We start from the raw sequence: 18,222 nt of genomic DNA, 5'->3' as shown, positions 1-18,222 counted from the left end.
CAAGATCTCTGTGATATTAGGCAGAGGTAAGCATCTCACTCAGTGATAGCATTGACCCTCCTATAGTCCACACAGAATCTCTGGCTACCATCCTACTTTGGGACCAGGACAATAGGGGAGGCCCAAGCAGAGTGTGATGGTTCGATGATACCATTCTTCAACATGTCTTTAACTTGTTCTTTTACCATATCTTGTTTCTGTGGTGTTAATCTGTATGGACGCTGTTTGATGGGTACAGGATGGACAGTATAAAGACAATGTTGGAGGACTGTTGTTCTTCCGAGCTGGAGGGTACAAACTTGTGGATTGTTCTCCAAGAGGTGGAGCAGGTGGCTCTTTCCCTCGGGTGGTAAGTGTGCAGAGTCTACCAGGGTTTTCATTAAAGTTTTCTCATCCAGATTATCTGGGGATTGAGACACCACATGTGGCATTTGCTGTGGAGGAACAGAACTGAACAATGTGAGAGTTTGCTCTGAGTTTTTATGTTGTGCTTTCTTTTCCAGATGCTGGATACATCTAATGGGAGTACTAGCTTGTCCAGGCTGAAAAGGATAATTCTGGTTAGGAATTGACTTGAAAGAATAGTTTCCATCAGCAACATTAATCTGGAGACCACTGGTAAATATAAAATCCAATCCTAAAACCACAGAGTATGCTAGAGCTTTGGTAGAGAGGATGGCTACCGGTAGAAAAAAAACTTGATTATGGAGAGTTATTTCGATGTTTGTCCATCCTACCGGTACAGCGGTCTCACCATTTGCCAAGTAGAGTGGACCAAGAGCCCAAGTCCGGAGAGAATCAGAGAACCCAAGCTCCGTCCATAAACTTTCGTGTAAAAGAGTATAGCTTGCCCCGGTGTCAACTATAGCCTTTCCTGTCCATCTGCCAATGGCAATCGGGACGACCAACTGTTGAGGTATAGACTCATGTTTAGAAGTAAAAGATGCAGTTACAACAGATGGTTGGGATGGAGGTGTAACAGACAGGGCATTATTTGATGGGGCTCCCCCTGTTTTTTGTGCTGGGAAATTTCGCTTGTTTCCTGCAGGTTGAAAAGGACTTTGAGGCGATGTGTGAGGTGAAGTGGAGTATTGTGGACAGTTTCCAGGCGGATGCTGACCTTTACATCTCCAGCATTGGACAGTGGGTCTTTCACCTTGACGGTTAGTGGTAGGTTTTTGTGGTATAAGTGAAGTCATTGTCCGCCCTTCATAATGTAGCTGATGAACATAGTCTTTTTCTAATTGATGCCCAAGTTTTACCAGTTCATCCACTGTACTTACTCTGCTGCGTAGTTGACTGGCAAGGTATGGTTTGATGTTTTTTAATATCAATTTGACTAACTCATACTCTGTCAGGGAAGGTTTCCAGCGCTTGCATAGAGCTCTGTAAGTGAAAGCGAAATCTCTAATGGACTCCTTTTCCCCTTGAATTCGGGTGCGGACACGCTCAGCTAGCTCGTCTTCATAATCCTCTGAAAGAAACGCTGCGAGAAATGCGGATTCAAACTCATTCCAGGTTCGAACAGAGGATCTGGCCACCTCCCACCAGTCCTGTGCGGTTCCATAAAGGACAGTGCGAAAAGTTGCATGGATGTCTGTATCCTCGGAGGGAGAGCGCTGTGCCTTTGCTGGAGTGGATGCTAGAGAGTGGACCGCTCTCCATGACGATGTCTTCAGCGCAGAGCGTTTAAAAAGTCCCGATCGAGCTGTTAACGACCGTCTGGATCCTGGCTGTTTTCGTTTACCACCAACACAAGTTCACCAATTACTGAAGGCGGCTTGTTGGATACGTGGCTGGTCTTATCCCAAAACAACTCACACCATTCATCTCTGCACTTTCCACACCCACATTTAACCCGGTTCCTCTCAAACTGCAGTGAGTAAAATATAAATATATATATGATTTTATCTTTATTTTATTTGTATTTTCTTTACTGAACCTCGACTCATAATTTAAAGGTTTATTTTTTTTTTGCTGTTCTTGTCACTGATAACTGAAAATGGTGTTATTTTTTTCTGCTCTTGTGACTGATAATTGAAAGTGGTGTTTTTCTGTTCTTGTGAGAAATACAGTTGTCTAAATGGAATCCTATGACGTTTGTGCTTTATTTCTTTGAATGTGAGTTTATATATGTAACTGGTGGTATTTATGCTATCTGGGATATTTGTTTTCTTAAACATTTGACAGGGTTACTCCTGTCTGGCGCCCGAATTTAAATTTAACCTAAAGTTTACACTTTATGATAGTTTTTTTTGTGAATTGAACTGCGATATAACCAGCAGACTATTGAAAACGTTTGGGCCAAAGTGTGTGTGTGTTTAAAAAAAAAAAAAAAAAAAAAAAAAAAAAATCTGTTAAGTACTCTGTAGTTGTTATTTTTGTGCCCATTTGACCAAAATATTTTGACACCGGTTGTATAGTATTTTCTTTTCTGAATTTTGCAAGTGTACCCACCCTGTAGTTTGTTTTGGTTCCTTATTTTGCCCAAAGAAACTGAAACGGGCTGAATAGTGTTCTCATTTTTTATTTTTTACATTTCACAATTGACCATTGCATTCCCACACTCACACATACATTCCAATCATGGCCCATACCCCTCAGTCACCATCCACTTTTGTGGCAATTGATCCTCCAGATATTGCAACCCCCAACTGGCCCCTGATGCAACCAACTCCGCAGCAACCCAGACAACCGCCTCCTGTTCCCACTTTCTGCTCCACTCCTACACAGTTACACCCTCTTACTCCAAGAACCCATGTACGATTTTCCCCTCCACCACCAGGAGAAGGGGCTCCTCGTCCACCGACTAGTGACATGCAGTTGTGCACTTCCCCGGAACTTACACCTCCTTCAGAAACACAGCATGACTTGCCTGGATTTCTCCCGACCCCTGGCAGAGGAATGTATCAATTATCGGAGCAAGTACAAGGGAACTGGGATATCCTGTTTAACTGCCTCAAACAGCAGGACACAGTTTTGAAAGTACTCACCCAGGAACTTGCAACTACCACTTCACAGCATGATGCCAAGATTGAAACCTTGACTGCTAAGATTAAAACCAACCACCAGCAAATTCAGGCCTCAATCACTGATAAAAAACGACATGATGAAGAGGACACTGATCAGCTGACAAAAGCCATGAAGGTGATGGTGACAGGAGAACTGCAGAAAAGTGAGCACACCGTTATCTCTGAAGTCCGGTTTATGGTGGAACAATTGCAACTAGAGGTGCAGAAAGACATCCAGGAAATGCAGCACAGTACTCAAAAAGATCGTGGCCAACTCTTCCAGGAAATCAGTCAATGTAGCTTCCAATTGAATACCTTAAGCGACTCCTTGAAAGAGCTGAAATCAGAAATAAGCAGTTACTTCAAATTTCCTGGGAAAACAGTGACTGACTTTCCCTCAATGACACGAAAATCACCTCATCATTCCACTGCTGCAGAAGTTGAAACGTCAACACCCCACACATTCGTGTCTGCACATCCACCTCCTTTGCACCCAACAACTGTGGTCAAGAGTGATCATTTGAAACTAACCTTCTCCACCTTTGGCAGATCATCAGATGATAGTGACCCTCTGTTGTATTTAACTAGATGTCATGACTTTCTGGCATGACTAGATGTCATGACTTTCTGGCACCCCTTAGAGAAGTGAAGAAGTGAAGTGAAGTGAAGTGACATTCAGCCAAGTATGGTGAACCATACTCAGAATTTGTGCTCTGCATTTAACCCATCCGAAATGCACACACACAGAGTAGTGAACACACACACACACACTGCACACACCCGGAGCAGTGGGCAGCCATTTATGCTGTGGCGCCCGGGGAGCAGTTGGGGGTTCGATGCCTTGCTCAAGGGCACCTAAGTCGTGGTATTGAAGGTGGAGAGAGAGCTGTACATGCACTCCCCCCACCCACAATTCCGTCCAGCCCGAGACTAGAACCCACAACCCTTCGATTGGGAGTCCAACCCTCTAACCATTAGGCCACAACTTCCCTGGGAGCCCCTTCTCCTGGTGGTGGAGGGGAAAATCGTACATGGGTTCTTGGAGTAAGAGGGTGTAACTGTGTAGGAGTGGAGCAGAAAGTGGGAACAGGAGGCGGTTGTCTGGGTTGCTGCGGAGTTGGTTGCATCAGGGGCCAGTTGGGGGTTGCAATATCTGGAGGATCAATTGCCACAAAAGTGGATGGTGACTGAGGGGTATGGGCCATGATTGGAATGTATGTGTGAGTGTGGGAATGCAATGGTCAATTGTGAAATGTAAAAAATAAAAAATGAGAACACTATTCAGCCCGTTTCAGTTTCTTTGGGCAAAATAAGGAACCAAAACAAACTACAGGGTGGGTACACTTGCAAAATTCAGAAAAGAAAATACTATACAACCGGTGTCAAAATATTTTGGTCAAATGGGCACAAAAATAACAACTACAGAGTACTTAACAGATTTTTTTTTTTTTTTTTTTTTTTTTTTTTTTAAACACACACACACTTTGGCCCAAACGTTTTCAATAGTCTGCTGGTTATATCGCAGTTCAATTCACAAAAAAAACTATCATAAAGTGTGAAATGTCCACTCTAACAACGAAACAGTTCTACGAGCAAAAATGTTGATAATCACAAGAAAAAAGAAACCCAAAACAAAACAGTTCAAAAGATACAGTAATGTATTCAAGTTTTCAGACTACAAATTTCATGTTTCAAGTTTTATGTTTCATGTCCCTGTTCAGGCGCCACTCTGTAACGGTGGTGACCCGATAATAATTTAAGAAACTCAAACTAATGATTTTCTCTTTAGGTTAAACTTAAATTCGGGTGCCAGACAGGAGTAACCCTGTCAAATGTTTAAGAAAACAAATATCCCAGATAGCATAAATACCACCAGTTACATATATAAACTCACATTCAAAGAAATAAAGCACAAACGTCATAGGATTCCATTTAGACAACAGTATTTCTCACAAGAACAGAAAAACACCACTTTCAATTATCAGTCACAAGAGCAGAAAAAAATAACACCATTTTCAGTTATCAGTGACAAGAACAGAAAAATAAAAAATAAACCTTTAAATTATGAGTCGAGGTTCAGTAAAGAAAATACAAATAAAATAAAGATAAAATCATATATATATTTATATTTTACTCACTGCAGTTTGAGAGGAACCGGGTTAAATGTGGGTGCGGAAAGTGCAGAGATGAATGGTGTGAGTTGTTTTGGGATAAGACCAGCCACGTATCCAACAAGCCACCTTCAGTAATTGGTGAACTTGTGTTGGTGGTAAACAAAAACAGCCAGGATCCAGACGGTCGTTAACAGCTCGATCGGGACTTTTTAAACGTTCTGCGCTGAAGACATCGTCATGGAGAGCGGTCCACTCTCTAGCATCCACTCCAGCAAAGGCACAGCGCTCTCCCTCCGAGGATTACGTCACCGCCACACAGGTAAGTGTAGACACCTTCCTTCTCCCTTAATTTTTTCCGTCCAACTACCAGCCAGCAGTTCATTTATTGGGTACTTCCTAATAGCGTTTAACTATATTACCACAAATTCGTTTGTTGGGTATATTTTTAGATGGCGTTCGGCTTCCGTTGAGGCTTTCCGGTTCTCATCTCCACAGCGCACTAACAACAACACTCCACGTTTCTTCCGACACCTACTCCTCTCCTCCTTCAGTTTAAATTCCTCCTTTTATTAGATTACCTCATTTCCTTTTTCCTCATTTGGTAAACGAAAATGGGCGGAGACAACATTAATAATTAAAATTTTTGATCTTGGAGTTTTTAGCTCCGCCACACTGGTGACACAACCAATTGCTAAAGTGTCTTGCAGCAGTGTTGGAAAGTCAATGGACAAGTGTGAATGCCCTTCCTCCCCCATCACTCCAGTGGCAGCCAACACCATTTGTTTGGGAGGGTGAGGGTCAAGCCAACCTCACCACCATAAGATTAGACTCTGGTCAGCTGAAATCGCAGCCACCAACCTGCGACCAGACCTTGTTCTGGGGTCAGCTTCGCTCAAGCTTGTCTACATCATCAAGCTCACCGTGCCCCGGGAGGGTGCAGTGGAGAAGGCCTATCAACGGAAAAGAATGAGGTACGCTGAACTTGCAACCGATGTGCAACAGCAAGGCTGGAATGTGAAATTACGCCCAGTGGAAGTAAGCTGCAGAGGGGTTGTAGCCACCTCAACATCCAGGCTACTCAGGGAGATGGGAGTGCGAGGAAAGCCCCACTGGCAGGCAGTGAAAGACCTCTCCGCAGCTGCAGAAAATGCAAGCCAGTGGCTATGGGCGAAGAGAAAAGACTCTGCCTGGGTCTTCAAGTGAGTTGCACCTAGGGAGTGAACCTGGGATGCTGGGATTCACTGCTGAACCCTCTGGAGGTGTTGTGGGCCTATTAGCAAAACACCAAGGAAGGAGGGTGCCAACTTGACAACCCAAAGGGTGCCATCACTCAATGGACCATCCCACGGAGTATCATCGGTGCCTCAAGTATGCATTAAGGGATATCAACATCAAGTCCTATACAACAGACTTCCAAAACTGTAAAAGGTTATTTAAAAATAAAGCATTTATGAATTATTTTATGACATACATTTTTACTGTCTTAAGTGCCCTAATGTATTTAACCAATAAATTAAAATAATATCCTAATTTAAAAAAACTTTTTTTTGTAATTATTTTTCATCATTATTATATATTATATATACAAGTTATGCATAAGAAACTTTTATCCAAAATGACTTACAAATGACTCCAGAGTCAGTCACAATGCCAGGTTTATTATACAATAATAATCAATTGCTAAGTTTATCACAAATTAAACAAGATTTTGATGCACATCTTTATTATTAAATCATTGTATTCCACCTCTTACTAGGCTACACTTGATAGAGAATCACTTAAGACACTTTAGTGTAAGCCTATTCCACATAATAATATTCAGTAAAACTGTATGTTTTCACGTAGGAGCTTGCTGCATGAATCCGCAAGTACAGTTTACAAATCCGAGGAAACGGATTGTGAAAGCGTGTGCAAGGACTATGAATTCGTGGGTATGGATTCAAAAATCGAAGGTAGGCTACAGTTTACAAAATCTAAGCACACGGATTGTAAATGGGTACGGTTTGTTAATCAGATGGAACAGTTTACGAATTTGTGAGTACGGTTTATAAACTGAGGGGACAGATTGTGAAACCGTCGGCACAGATATTTTTTTTCCTCCTACAGGTTACCTCCCGGGCTCCGTTCATGAGCTATCGGTTTGAATTTGTGATATGTGTGCGGTTGAACAAGATGATTTGTTGATCTATCTTAAATTGACCAATGTGGATTATTGGCCAAGCGTCAACCTCCCGCTCTCTCTCGTGAAGCCAACAAGTTTTTATACAGTCTATGCTATTGACCAAGAGGATAAACTCACTGAACTGGCAGGAAGGTCAGGGTAATTCTGGCTAAATCGTGCTGAGAAAACACGGAGGAACATTGTACTTTGCGAGTTACCCATCACGTGTTGGTAGTGGCGTGTAACACAGTTTGCACTGCCGTTTGCGAAACGTGATTGGTAAACAGTTTGCCAGTATATATCATGACCCAGGAACAGCGAGCAATGTATGATGTTTTTAGCAGCGTGTACCATGACAGGGTCGTCCGTGATGATATTTTACAGCGGCTTGCCCAAGAGCTACATTTATCAGGTGAGATGTTACCTATTTTTAGCTACAGTTATCCTATGCTAGCTATAGTATAAAACTAGGCTTTTTAATTCTCTCTCTCTCTCTCTCAATCTCTGTCTCTCTCTCTGTCTCTCTGTCTCTCTCTCTCTCTCTCTCTCTCTCTCTCTCTCTCACACACACACACACACACACACACACGGACTCTCCATACACATAACGGTTTTCTATACTGTACAAACTGTATATTCTATCCCCATACACTACCTCTGCTCTATCCATCATGGAAAATTTTTAACTTTAAAATGTTTAAAAATTGTTTAAAATTTAAATTAAACACTGTTCAGTTTTTTTAACCCATTTGGTTTATGAGGGCACAGGAAGTGTCCTCATAAACCATGTTTACGTTGTAATACCCATGTCATTATAGACATTTGTGTCCCCATAAAGCATATACAAGAACACACACACACTAGGGTGACCAGACGTTCCGGTTTCCTGTTGCTGAAAAAGAACATGTATGTGTAGGAAACAGTCATGTCTTGTATCAATATTTTATATGCATATGAGAGAGGGAAAGCAGTTATATTTCACTGTACTACATATAAACTTTGGGCTTTTCCATCGGAAATTGGCAGGTTGAAAAAACGTGTCGTATATCACCTCGTCCATACGATTTTCAGATACACTCACACGTGACCTTGGCCGTGGACATACGATCTTCCGACCATCAGAATTTGCACTGTGTATGCCTAACTTAAATGTTACAACAGTGTTATTCCAAGTGTTATTTGGAAATATACCCTTAGTGGTGGGATTCAGAGGCTACGTTCACAGGTCTTGAAAGTGAATTCTGTACATTTTTGTATGTCAACATATTCTTATAAATCCAGTTTAGTACCAGAAATGGATTTATCTGAAATTGGTAGTGAACACTGACTCTGTGGCTCGACAAAAACATTGCTCGGTTTGAGTCCAGCTAACAAGGAACAATCAAATAGAATGTTCAGACAAAAAAATAAAAAATGAATGTACAATATTTAGAGGGAACATTCAAAAAATAATATTTCATTACTTAATGGGAATCTTATCAAACTCTTTTAGAACATTATTTTTACTAGCTGCCTGGTAGCATCCAAAGGAGGTCTACTATACCTGTGGAGAACTAATAACGTCTCAGTGGCATTTTAGTTTAGGTATCAAACCATGTATCACCTATAATTCCTGATGCCATGCAACTAAAACATTTTACTCCACTAAATTAACATTTTATAGCTGTGTCACTCCTAAATCCTTTTTTCTATGGATCATCCGGAATCACAGGCTTCATTATTTTTAAGTATGTTTAATTACTTTCTTTTTTTCTATCTGTTGTTTTTACCTGTTGAAGTCTTCAGTACAATCACAAAATAACACATAGCACAAAAGTTTTAACGTTAATGAGGTGATGTTGGCAAGTTTACTTGGAAACATTTGAAACAACAGTGTGTGAGTGAATCTTGTTAGATGATGATAATTTTAACATCAGCCGTATTTTAGAAACAGGTAAACAGGACGATTAATTCTTGATAATGTCAGGAGATGTGTATACATCTGTGTTTATTACTGATTTCCTTCATTTGTTCAGTAGTTTACTTAAGAAGTGTCCAGACAGTGCCTTCTGCGTTTGTCACACATAGACACAGCTATGAATTACTGCTTCCTCTTGGAATCGGGGTGGCACATCAACAGTTCCCGGCAGGAAAGCCACATGCTTTCATAATATTCTTGTCCTCTGGCTCTTAAGATATCTATATAAGATATCAGGAAAAAACATGATGTTTAGAAACATATGGCTCAACAGCTACAGCATATAATATAAAAGCACAAAGTTATGGCTAGTAACTTAACTGCAATATGTTTAAACTAAAACTGGTCAAGGAGAGAAATACTTTGCTCAAAGGCAATTTAAGACATCATGTAAGAATGTGTAGAAAATTTCAATGAGTCAATCAGAAGTATTTTAGAGCATCTGTTACATAATACCAATATAAAATAATGTCATGTAATAGATTCAAATCATCTCTGAATATCTGTTCAAAACAGCACGTAGTCAAACCGTCAACCACGTGCTTTGTCCAGTGCCAACATGCTGTCAAACAAAAGGATCTGTTTTGGCAGGACATGCATGTTGGAACAATGTACTGTCTGAGTTTGAGTCGTCCCCTGGTCAGTGCGTGATGTTGTTCTAACCTCTGAAATCATGACCACAGGGTGGAACAGGGAAGTGTCATCCAGTGGGAGGTGCAAAAAGACAATATAAGCCTGCAGCGTTAACATATTTAACTTCTTATTTTGCCTTTGATATTTTAGGAGAACATTTTTGCATAGTGAAGGAGCTGGGGCTTTATTGATGAGGCCACATTTGAGCAATAATGTACAACAGTAGTTACTCTCAGGCCAGCTTTGGCTTGGCTGCTAAGAAGATGCGTAAATCAAAAGGCAAGAGCTGTGGTTATTACATGAAGATTGTCTTCTTTTTCTCCTCACTCATCCAGTCTCTGATTATTGCGAGTCTGGTGCTCTTTCTGGTGTACGGACAGCCCGAGCACACGGTGGAGGAAAAGAGGGTGCAGGAGTTGGACCAAAGTGTTAGCAAACTAACGATGGAAAATTTCATTCTCCGTGGGAAAGAAAAGAACCTCACCAAAGTTCTGAACGTCACTCTCACTGCAAAGCTGATCAATGACAAAGCTCTGGCTGAATTACGCAAACTGGCGAACATCTCATCTATGACAATAAGGAACATGCAAGTAACAAATGTGAGATTTGTGGCAAAATTGTAATGTATTATTTGTTGTAGATAACATTATGCATTTTTCATACAAAAGAGAATGCTTTAGTGTTTTAAAAGAGTAAATGGTAAAGGCACATTTAATTGCCTGATGTTTGTTGTTCTAAGAATGTTTTCTTAACATTCCCTTTAGGCTACGAAACAGTAATTTCAAAAAGTTTAGTCAAAGTTTTGTCCTTTTTAATGTTGTAAGAACTTTTCCTTGGTTATATGAACGTTCTGAAAAAATGCTGGCTTTTAAACTTTTAAACTTCCAAGAGTTTTGCAAATAGAGATTTAGAGCATTAAAATGAATGTCACTTGAATGTCAGTTAACAGGTTTGTGCTTTTTTTTACAGTCACGATATGAGATGGAAAAAAGAATGACTGTATCTCGTGGATGCCCTCCTACATTTTGTCCAGATCCAAATGGTGAGATGGTTCTTTAGAAAAAATCTTACACTGAATATTTGTATTTTATTTTTACAAATTAGTTCAGTACAATTTTTTTATTCAGGTTTATTTAATACACTGACTGTAACTCTTGCATAAAGGTAATCAAGCATTTTTTCAGTGAACTGTTTCAACTATATGCATTTTTTTTTCAAGACAACAACAGACGGTTGCAAAGTATGCTTGAGCAGTCAGGAGAAATGCTGAAGCTGGTTAAAGCAAACTTTACTCAGATGTTGGCCATTAGTAAAGCTGAGTTGGACAACTCCAACAAAGAAAAGGATGGGTATCACTTGGAAGCAATTAGACTAAGGCGAGACAAGGCTCTCCTTGAAGAAGAGCTCCTCTTGTACCAAGATAAGTGCAAAAATGATCTTGTCAGTTCTTTAAAAGGAATCCCTGATGTCACTAAAGAATTCCTCAAAAGGATCGATGACCTCTTCTCAAAACACATTTCTTTCCAACTAACATGTGATAAACAAAAACATCAGCTTGAAGATATTCGGGAAAACTGCAGCAGTCTTTCAAGAGAAGTTGAGAACAAGCTCCAGTCATACTTGGACATAGTGGGAAACCAGTTCACAAAACTTAATGGGGAAAATGCCAAATATACGATAGAGAACAAACGCCTGAAAGAGGACACCACTTGGTGCAATCAGAATCGCAGTGCCATGAATCGTGAGAATCGCAAAACTCTTGAGCTACTTCAGCTCAAGAATGACAAAGACAGTGAAAAACTTCTGCTAGAGAATAGAAGGCTTAAAGGAGACAACAACCTGAAAGAAAACCTTCTCTCAGTGAAAGAAAAAGAAATTAAAATGCTCACAAACACCATTGAGACTCTCAATACTTCACTTGTCAACTGTAAGGTGAGGTTACTATTGTATATTTACACATATGACACAATGACATAAGCACATTGATTTAATTTTATATATATACAAATGATTAAATTACATAATTTTACTTATTTTAATATTACAAACAGCTATGTTTGCAATTATAAATTAAATATGTGTTTATAATGTACTTTAATATTCTTTTAGCCACCAATGCGAACTAACCCATTCATGAACAACTACGGTTTTCCAAACATACCTCATACTGGTGGAACCGGTCTGAGTTCAACAGGCCTGAGCAAACCAAACATGCCATGGCCCGGGACCGGCTCCACTGGGCCAGCATTTTCCAGTCCTAATGGTTTAGGATCCATCCCAAGATGGGGCAGCACAGGATCAGGTGTGACAGGATCTTTAAATACAGCTGTAGGGGCGACAGGGACCATTTCAGGTGGACTGGGCAGCACAGGATTTGGCCATGCTGGATCAAACCCTACTGCAACTGGCAATATAGGACAAAGTGGAGCAGGGATGACAGCCTTCAGCAGTACAGGATCAAGTGGAGTAGGGATGGGAAAACCAGTGATTGGAGGTGCAGGTGTTGGCTCAGTTGGGTCTAACACACCTGGATTTGGAGGAACAAGAATACCAGTTGGTGGGAGTGAAATAAGCCAAGGTAAACCAAGCAGAAGCGGTATTAGTCTTTTAACTGATATATCATTTAGTGTTTTGTGCTTATTTTTATAATGAATATTTCCTAACCTTTTATGTTTGATTTACAGCACAGATAAATCTCCATTTGAAGGAGCTGCATCGTTATTTAGTCCCAAATAACTCAGGGAAGTGAACAAAGTCCTGGCACAACCCCAGGCAAAAACCTAGCCAGAACTGTCTATAACAGTTTGAAAAGAGAAAACCTAATATACTGACCCTGTAAGTCTGTAATGTAATTAATACTAATTATTAACATGAATGTTATTTACATTTTGTGGGATGAAGCTGATAATGTCTTTTGTGCATTAAAATCATTTATGCTTGTATATATCTTATAAATATATATGTATCTTGTATAAATCATTCACTACAATTGTCTTTCTTAGTATTTTTGTAGACTTTTTGGTATTTGGTCTCTCGCTACATGGAATAAAAATAAATAAATAAATGAAAAATAAGCAGAACATGTTTTATATTTCATTTTAAATTATTTTAGCACTTTCTTTAATAATTGGTGACATAATCCATAAGGAATACAAGACACACAAGTAAAGTCACATTATCGGGGTCTGATGGTTATCTACATATAAAAAGGGGATTGGATATACTGTTAATATACTATTGCAGTTAAGTATTACACTGTAATATACTATAAATGTATATTTTTTATTCATAATTACAGCTCAGCTCTGAACCTTACATAAGTACAAAGTCCTAGAATGTCTCTAAATAAGCCGGAAATTAACAGAACAAATGTGTTTACATAAAAACCACAATGACTCCAGTCCACAGGTGTATGACACCAATGCAGTAAAGTGAACATACGTACAAGAAAAAATATCAATGAAATTTTCAATGGGTCCACTTAAAATAAGCTTAAAATAGCTCTGGCTAAGCATCAGGCTATTGTCATTGTTTTGCGTCAATGGGAAGCACTATTTAAAACAGAGCCGCTCTCCAACCAAAGCAAATCCATTTAAGTGCCATACAGAGTCATCACTCAACCAACTGCATGGAAGGTTGAAGTCAGTCAAGTGATTGCATTAATGCATTCTGACGAAATCATGGAATCAATCTGAAATAGGGTTCATATTGAAAATGCAGCCTGTGAGTATTGTGAATGAAGAAATAAATGAATCTTAAATGCAGAGTAAGGTACTGGCAACGCTGCACTACCTGAACATAATGTAAAACAATTAAAATGATTTCCCATGTCAAAAAGCATCCTGTCACCAGGAATGCCAAAAAGGTGGATCAGACAAAAGCAAAGAAACAGGGCGCCAATTAATATATAGAGGCGTCACAGAAGGAGCCTGCCATCCAGCTCAAAGGATATCCTTTGTTTGACATACGCGATTTTCCACTTAAGACAGTAAGATCTCCGGTTCTCAAAGAAGGTGGCTCTGACGTCTGGGACATTGACAGCAACATCTTTGAACTATCTTTGTAAAGACACTGAGATATATACAGAAAACAATGCAATTATTGTTTGTGGATGTGGCTTGTTTAGTGCCAGTGTCTCTGAACATTATATAAACTATCTGATGTTATCCTGAGCTTTCTCGTCATGATAGTTCTGAATAGAGCCAGATTAAATGGTCCCCCTGGGCTTTAAAAAAAATATTTCTGCCACGCTCCATTTTAACATGAAGAATTTTTCTTTTAAAAATAAGTTCTGCATCTCGAGGTAGGCTAAATATCCCTTCTCCACCCTCCGTCAGGAAACACATAGGTGCTGATTATTATTAGCTCCTTCCTACCTCACAACTCATCACATTTTGTGTCTAGAAACTAGCATTCTTTGTTCCCCCAAAGCAATAATTGCATTTCCTATTTGCTTGGACCTTCTATGCCATTCTGGTAAAGACATTAAAGACCAAAACCATCTCTTGTTGACCTTTACACATATTATCTTGAGGGTCTAGATTATATATTTTTATAAAAATATAATAAAATGGCGAAGCATACGAAGCAATACTTGCAAAACATGCCGCCTAAGAGAATAGATCCACAAGTTGAATTAACCCATGAGTTGGAAGAAATGAAGATATCGCTAAATTTTATGTCTAAAGACATCTTCACACCCGACGCAGCAGCAAGCTAAGATAGTGACGCTGGTGGATGAAGTGAAGAATCTAAAAATACTTCTTTCGGAGAAGGATGAGGTAATAAATGGGTTAGAGAGAAGAATTGATGACCTAGAACAGTATATGCGAGTAGACGAAGTAATCATTAATGGATTGGAAACAAAGCATCGAAGTTATGCCCGAGTAGCTGCAGCTGGCACTGGGCGTGCTATGGACGGGGAAAACGCACCGGTAGAGGAGCTGCAAACACTGGAGCAACAAGTGGAAACTTTTCTTGCAAAAAAGGACATTACCATTGACATGAAGGATATATCGGCTTGTCACCTGCTTCCCAGTAAGCAAAAGCCTGCTAATCCGGCGATAGTAATTCGCTTTGCGAACAGAAAGCGCAAGGATGACTTACTGCGACAAGCACGCAAGTTAAGGGGAAGTGGCGTTTACATCAACGAACACCTTACCAGAAAGAACGCAAATATTGCGAGGCAAGCGAGGAGTTTGTGGAAACAAAAGAAGATACAGGCGACATGGACCAGAAATGGTCGTGTTTTGGTCCGTACAAATGGGTTGCCAGAAGAATCAAAGGTGATCATGGTAAGGGAAACAAAAGACCTGGAACAGTTCAAGTAACTCTAATTGCAAACTGTATGAGATACATATTCAATACCGCTAAGACTACTTTTCAAGATAAGAAGATTACAATTCTCTCTGCAAAAATGGGTGATGAACTTTATGAAGATTTACTTCTTTTGTTGTTGGACATGTGGACTATCTTACGGACTTGTAGAGAATTTAGCTTAGTTTATGTTTGTTTTTGTTACATTAGTCTATTTTTTATGAATGGCAGTATGTAAAATTGATGATGACAATATATTACATATGGATGATTACAAGATAGATGATAGAAATTATAGTAAGTATGACATTGAAAGAGATATTGATCCGGATAAATATTTGTGTAGTCAGCCAAATTGTCATTATTATACGGAAGAACAGTTTAAGAGAGGAGTGAATATGAAACATGCCTTTTCTGTAATACATTTAAATAGTAGGAGTTTGTGGAGTAACTTTTCAAAAATCAAAGACTTTTTGAACCTGTTGCCAAAATTTAGTGTTGTAGCTGTTTCTGGAAACATGGCTGGACGAAGACAAATTAGCAGATGTAGAATTAGAGGGATATCAAATGTTTGTAATGAATAGAAAAGATAGGAGAGGAGGTGGAGTCGCTCTTTATGTGGACTCAAGTCTCCAATGTAATATAATGGCTAGTATGTCAACCACTATTGAAAATATATTAGAATGTGTTACTGTTGAGATTCGTATGGAAAAACAAAAGAATATAATTGTTTGCTGTATATATAGAACACCTGGTTCATCATTGGATATTTTTAATGGGTTTATAGGGAACATGTTCAATTCAAATGGAAATAAGACAAATATTGTCTGTGGTGACTTTAATGTTGACCTGCTTAATCCAGGTGGACATAAGAAGACCACAGAATTTATTAATGCTTTTTATAATAGTACATTATTCCCAGTAATAGCAAAGCCAACAAGAATAACAACAGTATCAGCAACATTAATTGATAATATATTTTCAAATGATATTGGTAAAATTGATGGAGGTATTCTAATGACTGATATTAGTGACCACCTGCCTGTCTTTGCATGTTTTCAAAATGTGTTTAAAACACCATTAGGTCCAACTATATATTCAAGAACAGTGAGACATAGAACATCTGAAGCAATTGAAACACTGCAAATGGAATTAAATAAGTGTAACTGGGATGAGATTTATAGTTATGAAAATCCAAATGAGGCTTATGGTATTTTTTTGGAGAGATTACTAGAAATTTATAATAAATGCTGTCCAATTAAAACGATAACATACAAATGCAATATGCAGAAACCGTGGTTTACTAAAGGAATTATAAAGTCCTGCAAGAAGAAAAATTTATTATACAGGAAATTTATACATTCCAGAACTCAAGATGCTGAAAGCAAATATAAAACGTATAAGAATAAACTAGTGAATATAATTAGAAATAATAAGAAAGATTACTACACAAAATTGCTGACACAACATAGACAAAACATTCAGGGAACATGGAAGGTACTTAATGATTTAATACATAAAAAACACAGCAATATGGATAGTGTTAATTACTTTAAAAAAGACAACGATACAATATGTCATACAGAGGAAATAGTTAAAGAGTTTAATGATTATTTTGTAAACATAGGCAATAATTTAGCAAAGAAAATTGTACCCATTCCAAATAATGGAATGGAAATTGGGGTTACATATGAAAGTCCAAATTCATTCTTCTTAAACCCAACCAATAAAGATGAAATATTGAAAATAGTGAAAGACTGCAAGAATAAAAAGTCAATTGATAATGATGGGTTCGATATGTTTATGGTTAAAAATATTATTGAAAATGTTATTTATCCATTTACATATATTTGTAATCAATCCTTTAAAACGGGTATATTCCCAAACCAAATGAAAGTATCAAAAGTTCTCCCATTTTATAAAGGTGGCGACAAACATTTGTTTTGTAATTATCGACCTATTTCTCTGTTGTCACAATTTTCAAAAATACTAGAGAAATTATTTGTTAAAAGATTAGATAGCTATGTTGAAGTGAACAATATAATGAATGAATATCAGTTTGGTTTCAGAGCTCATAGGTCAACAACAATGGCAGTTGTTAAAATGGTAGAAAATATATCACAATCAGTAGATAAAAAATTACATACAATCGGAGTTTTTTTAGATTTACAGAAAGCTTTTGATACCATCGATCACAGAATATTATTATATAAACTGGAAAAATATGGATTTAGGGGAAATGTATATTCTTGGTTAGAAAATTATTTAACAGATCGTTTTCAATATGTTTATTTAAATGGAGCAGCCTCCTGCTTTCAGAGAATTAATTGTGGCGTTCCGCAAGGCTCCGTTTTGGGCCCCAAGTTATTTTTGTTATATATAAATGATATTTGTAAAGTATCGGATATTTTTAATTTTATTCTCTTCGCGGATGATACAACAATTTATTGTTCTGGCCCAAATCTTATAGAGCTTGTGTTGGTGGTAGAGAAAGAATTATATAAATTAAAGAATTGGTTTGATTTGAACAAATTATCACTAAATTCAGATAAAACGAAATTTATGGTATTTAGTAATAAAGAGATAAATAATCAGATTAGGATCACTATTAATGAAAATGAATTAGAAAGAGTAAATCATATAAAATTTCTTGGAGTAATTATTGATTGTAAAATGACATGGAAACCGCATATTTTAAACGTTCAAAAGAAAGTATCAAAAACGATTGCAATTTTGTATAAGTTGCGATGTATTTTGAACAAAAATGCACTACATTTACTTTATAGTTCACTTGTCACACCATACCTAACGTATGGTATTGAAATATGGGGAAATACATATAAAACTAGAACCAATTTAATTTTCCTATTACAAAAGAAGGTTATCAGATTAATTAATTATGCACCTTACAATTCACCAAGTAATTCACTGTTTCTTCAATCAAAAATTTTGAAGTTTTATGACTTAGTTGATTTGTACACGGCAAAGTTTATTTACCAAGTTAAACATAATAAAATTCCTAAATGCTTG

At 38.1% G+C, this 18,222-nt stretch overlaps 2 protein-coding genes across 6 annotated transcripts in view; both read left to right on the top strand.

Moving 5' to 3' along the window:
- LOC128028562 (plasmalemma vesicle-associated protein) overlaps positions 1-12,950 on the top strand; it is a 40,871-nt gene extending 27,921 nt beyond the window's left edge. For 2 of the 5 annotated variants that reach the window (XM_052615830.1, XM_052615841.1), the window contains exons 2-6: positions 10,212-10,475; positions 10,846-10,918; positions 11,096-11,808; positions 11,986-12,454; positions 12,561-12,950. In XM_052615830.1, the coding sequence (XP_052471790.1) occupies positions 10,212-10,475; positions 10,846-10,918; positions 11,096-11,808; positions 11,986-12,454; positions 12,561-12,625 (1,584 nt within the window). In that variant the 3' untranslated portion in view covers positions 12,626-12,950. Of the gene's footprint in view, positions 1-7,029; positions 7,078-7,531; positions 7,699-9,997; positions 10,476-10,845; positions 10,919-11,095; positions 11,809-11,985; positions 12,455-12,560 lie in introns of those variants that run through there. The other 3 variants (XM_052615820.1, XM_052615839.1, XM_052615812.1) reach the window with 3 other exon arrangements.
- The window catches only part of LOC128028543 (anoctamin-8), a 44,058-nt gene that overhangs the window by 5,897 nt on the left and 19,939 nt on the right, over positions 1-18,222 (top strand). The window lies entirely within an intron of this gene.

The sequence above is a fragment of the Carassius gibelio genome, chromosome A2 (assembly GCF_023724105.1).
Source record: "Carassius gibelio isolate Cgi1373 ecotype wild population from Czech Republic chromosome A2, carGib1.2-hapl.c, whole genome shotgun sequence".
NCBI lineage: Eukaryota > Metazoa > Chordata > Actinopteri > Cypriniformes > Cyprinidae > Carassius > Carassius gibelio.
The sequence above is the reverse complement of the archived record's forward strand: the minus strand, read 5'-3'. Positions and strand labels throughout refer to the sequence as shown.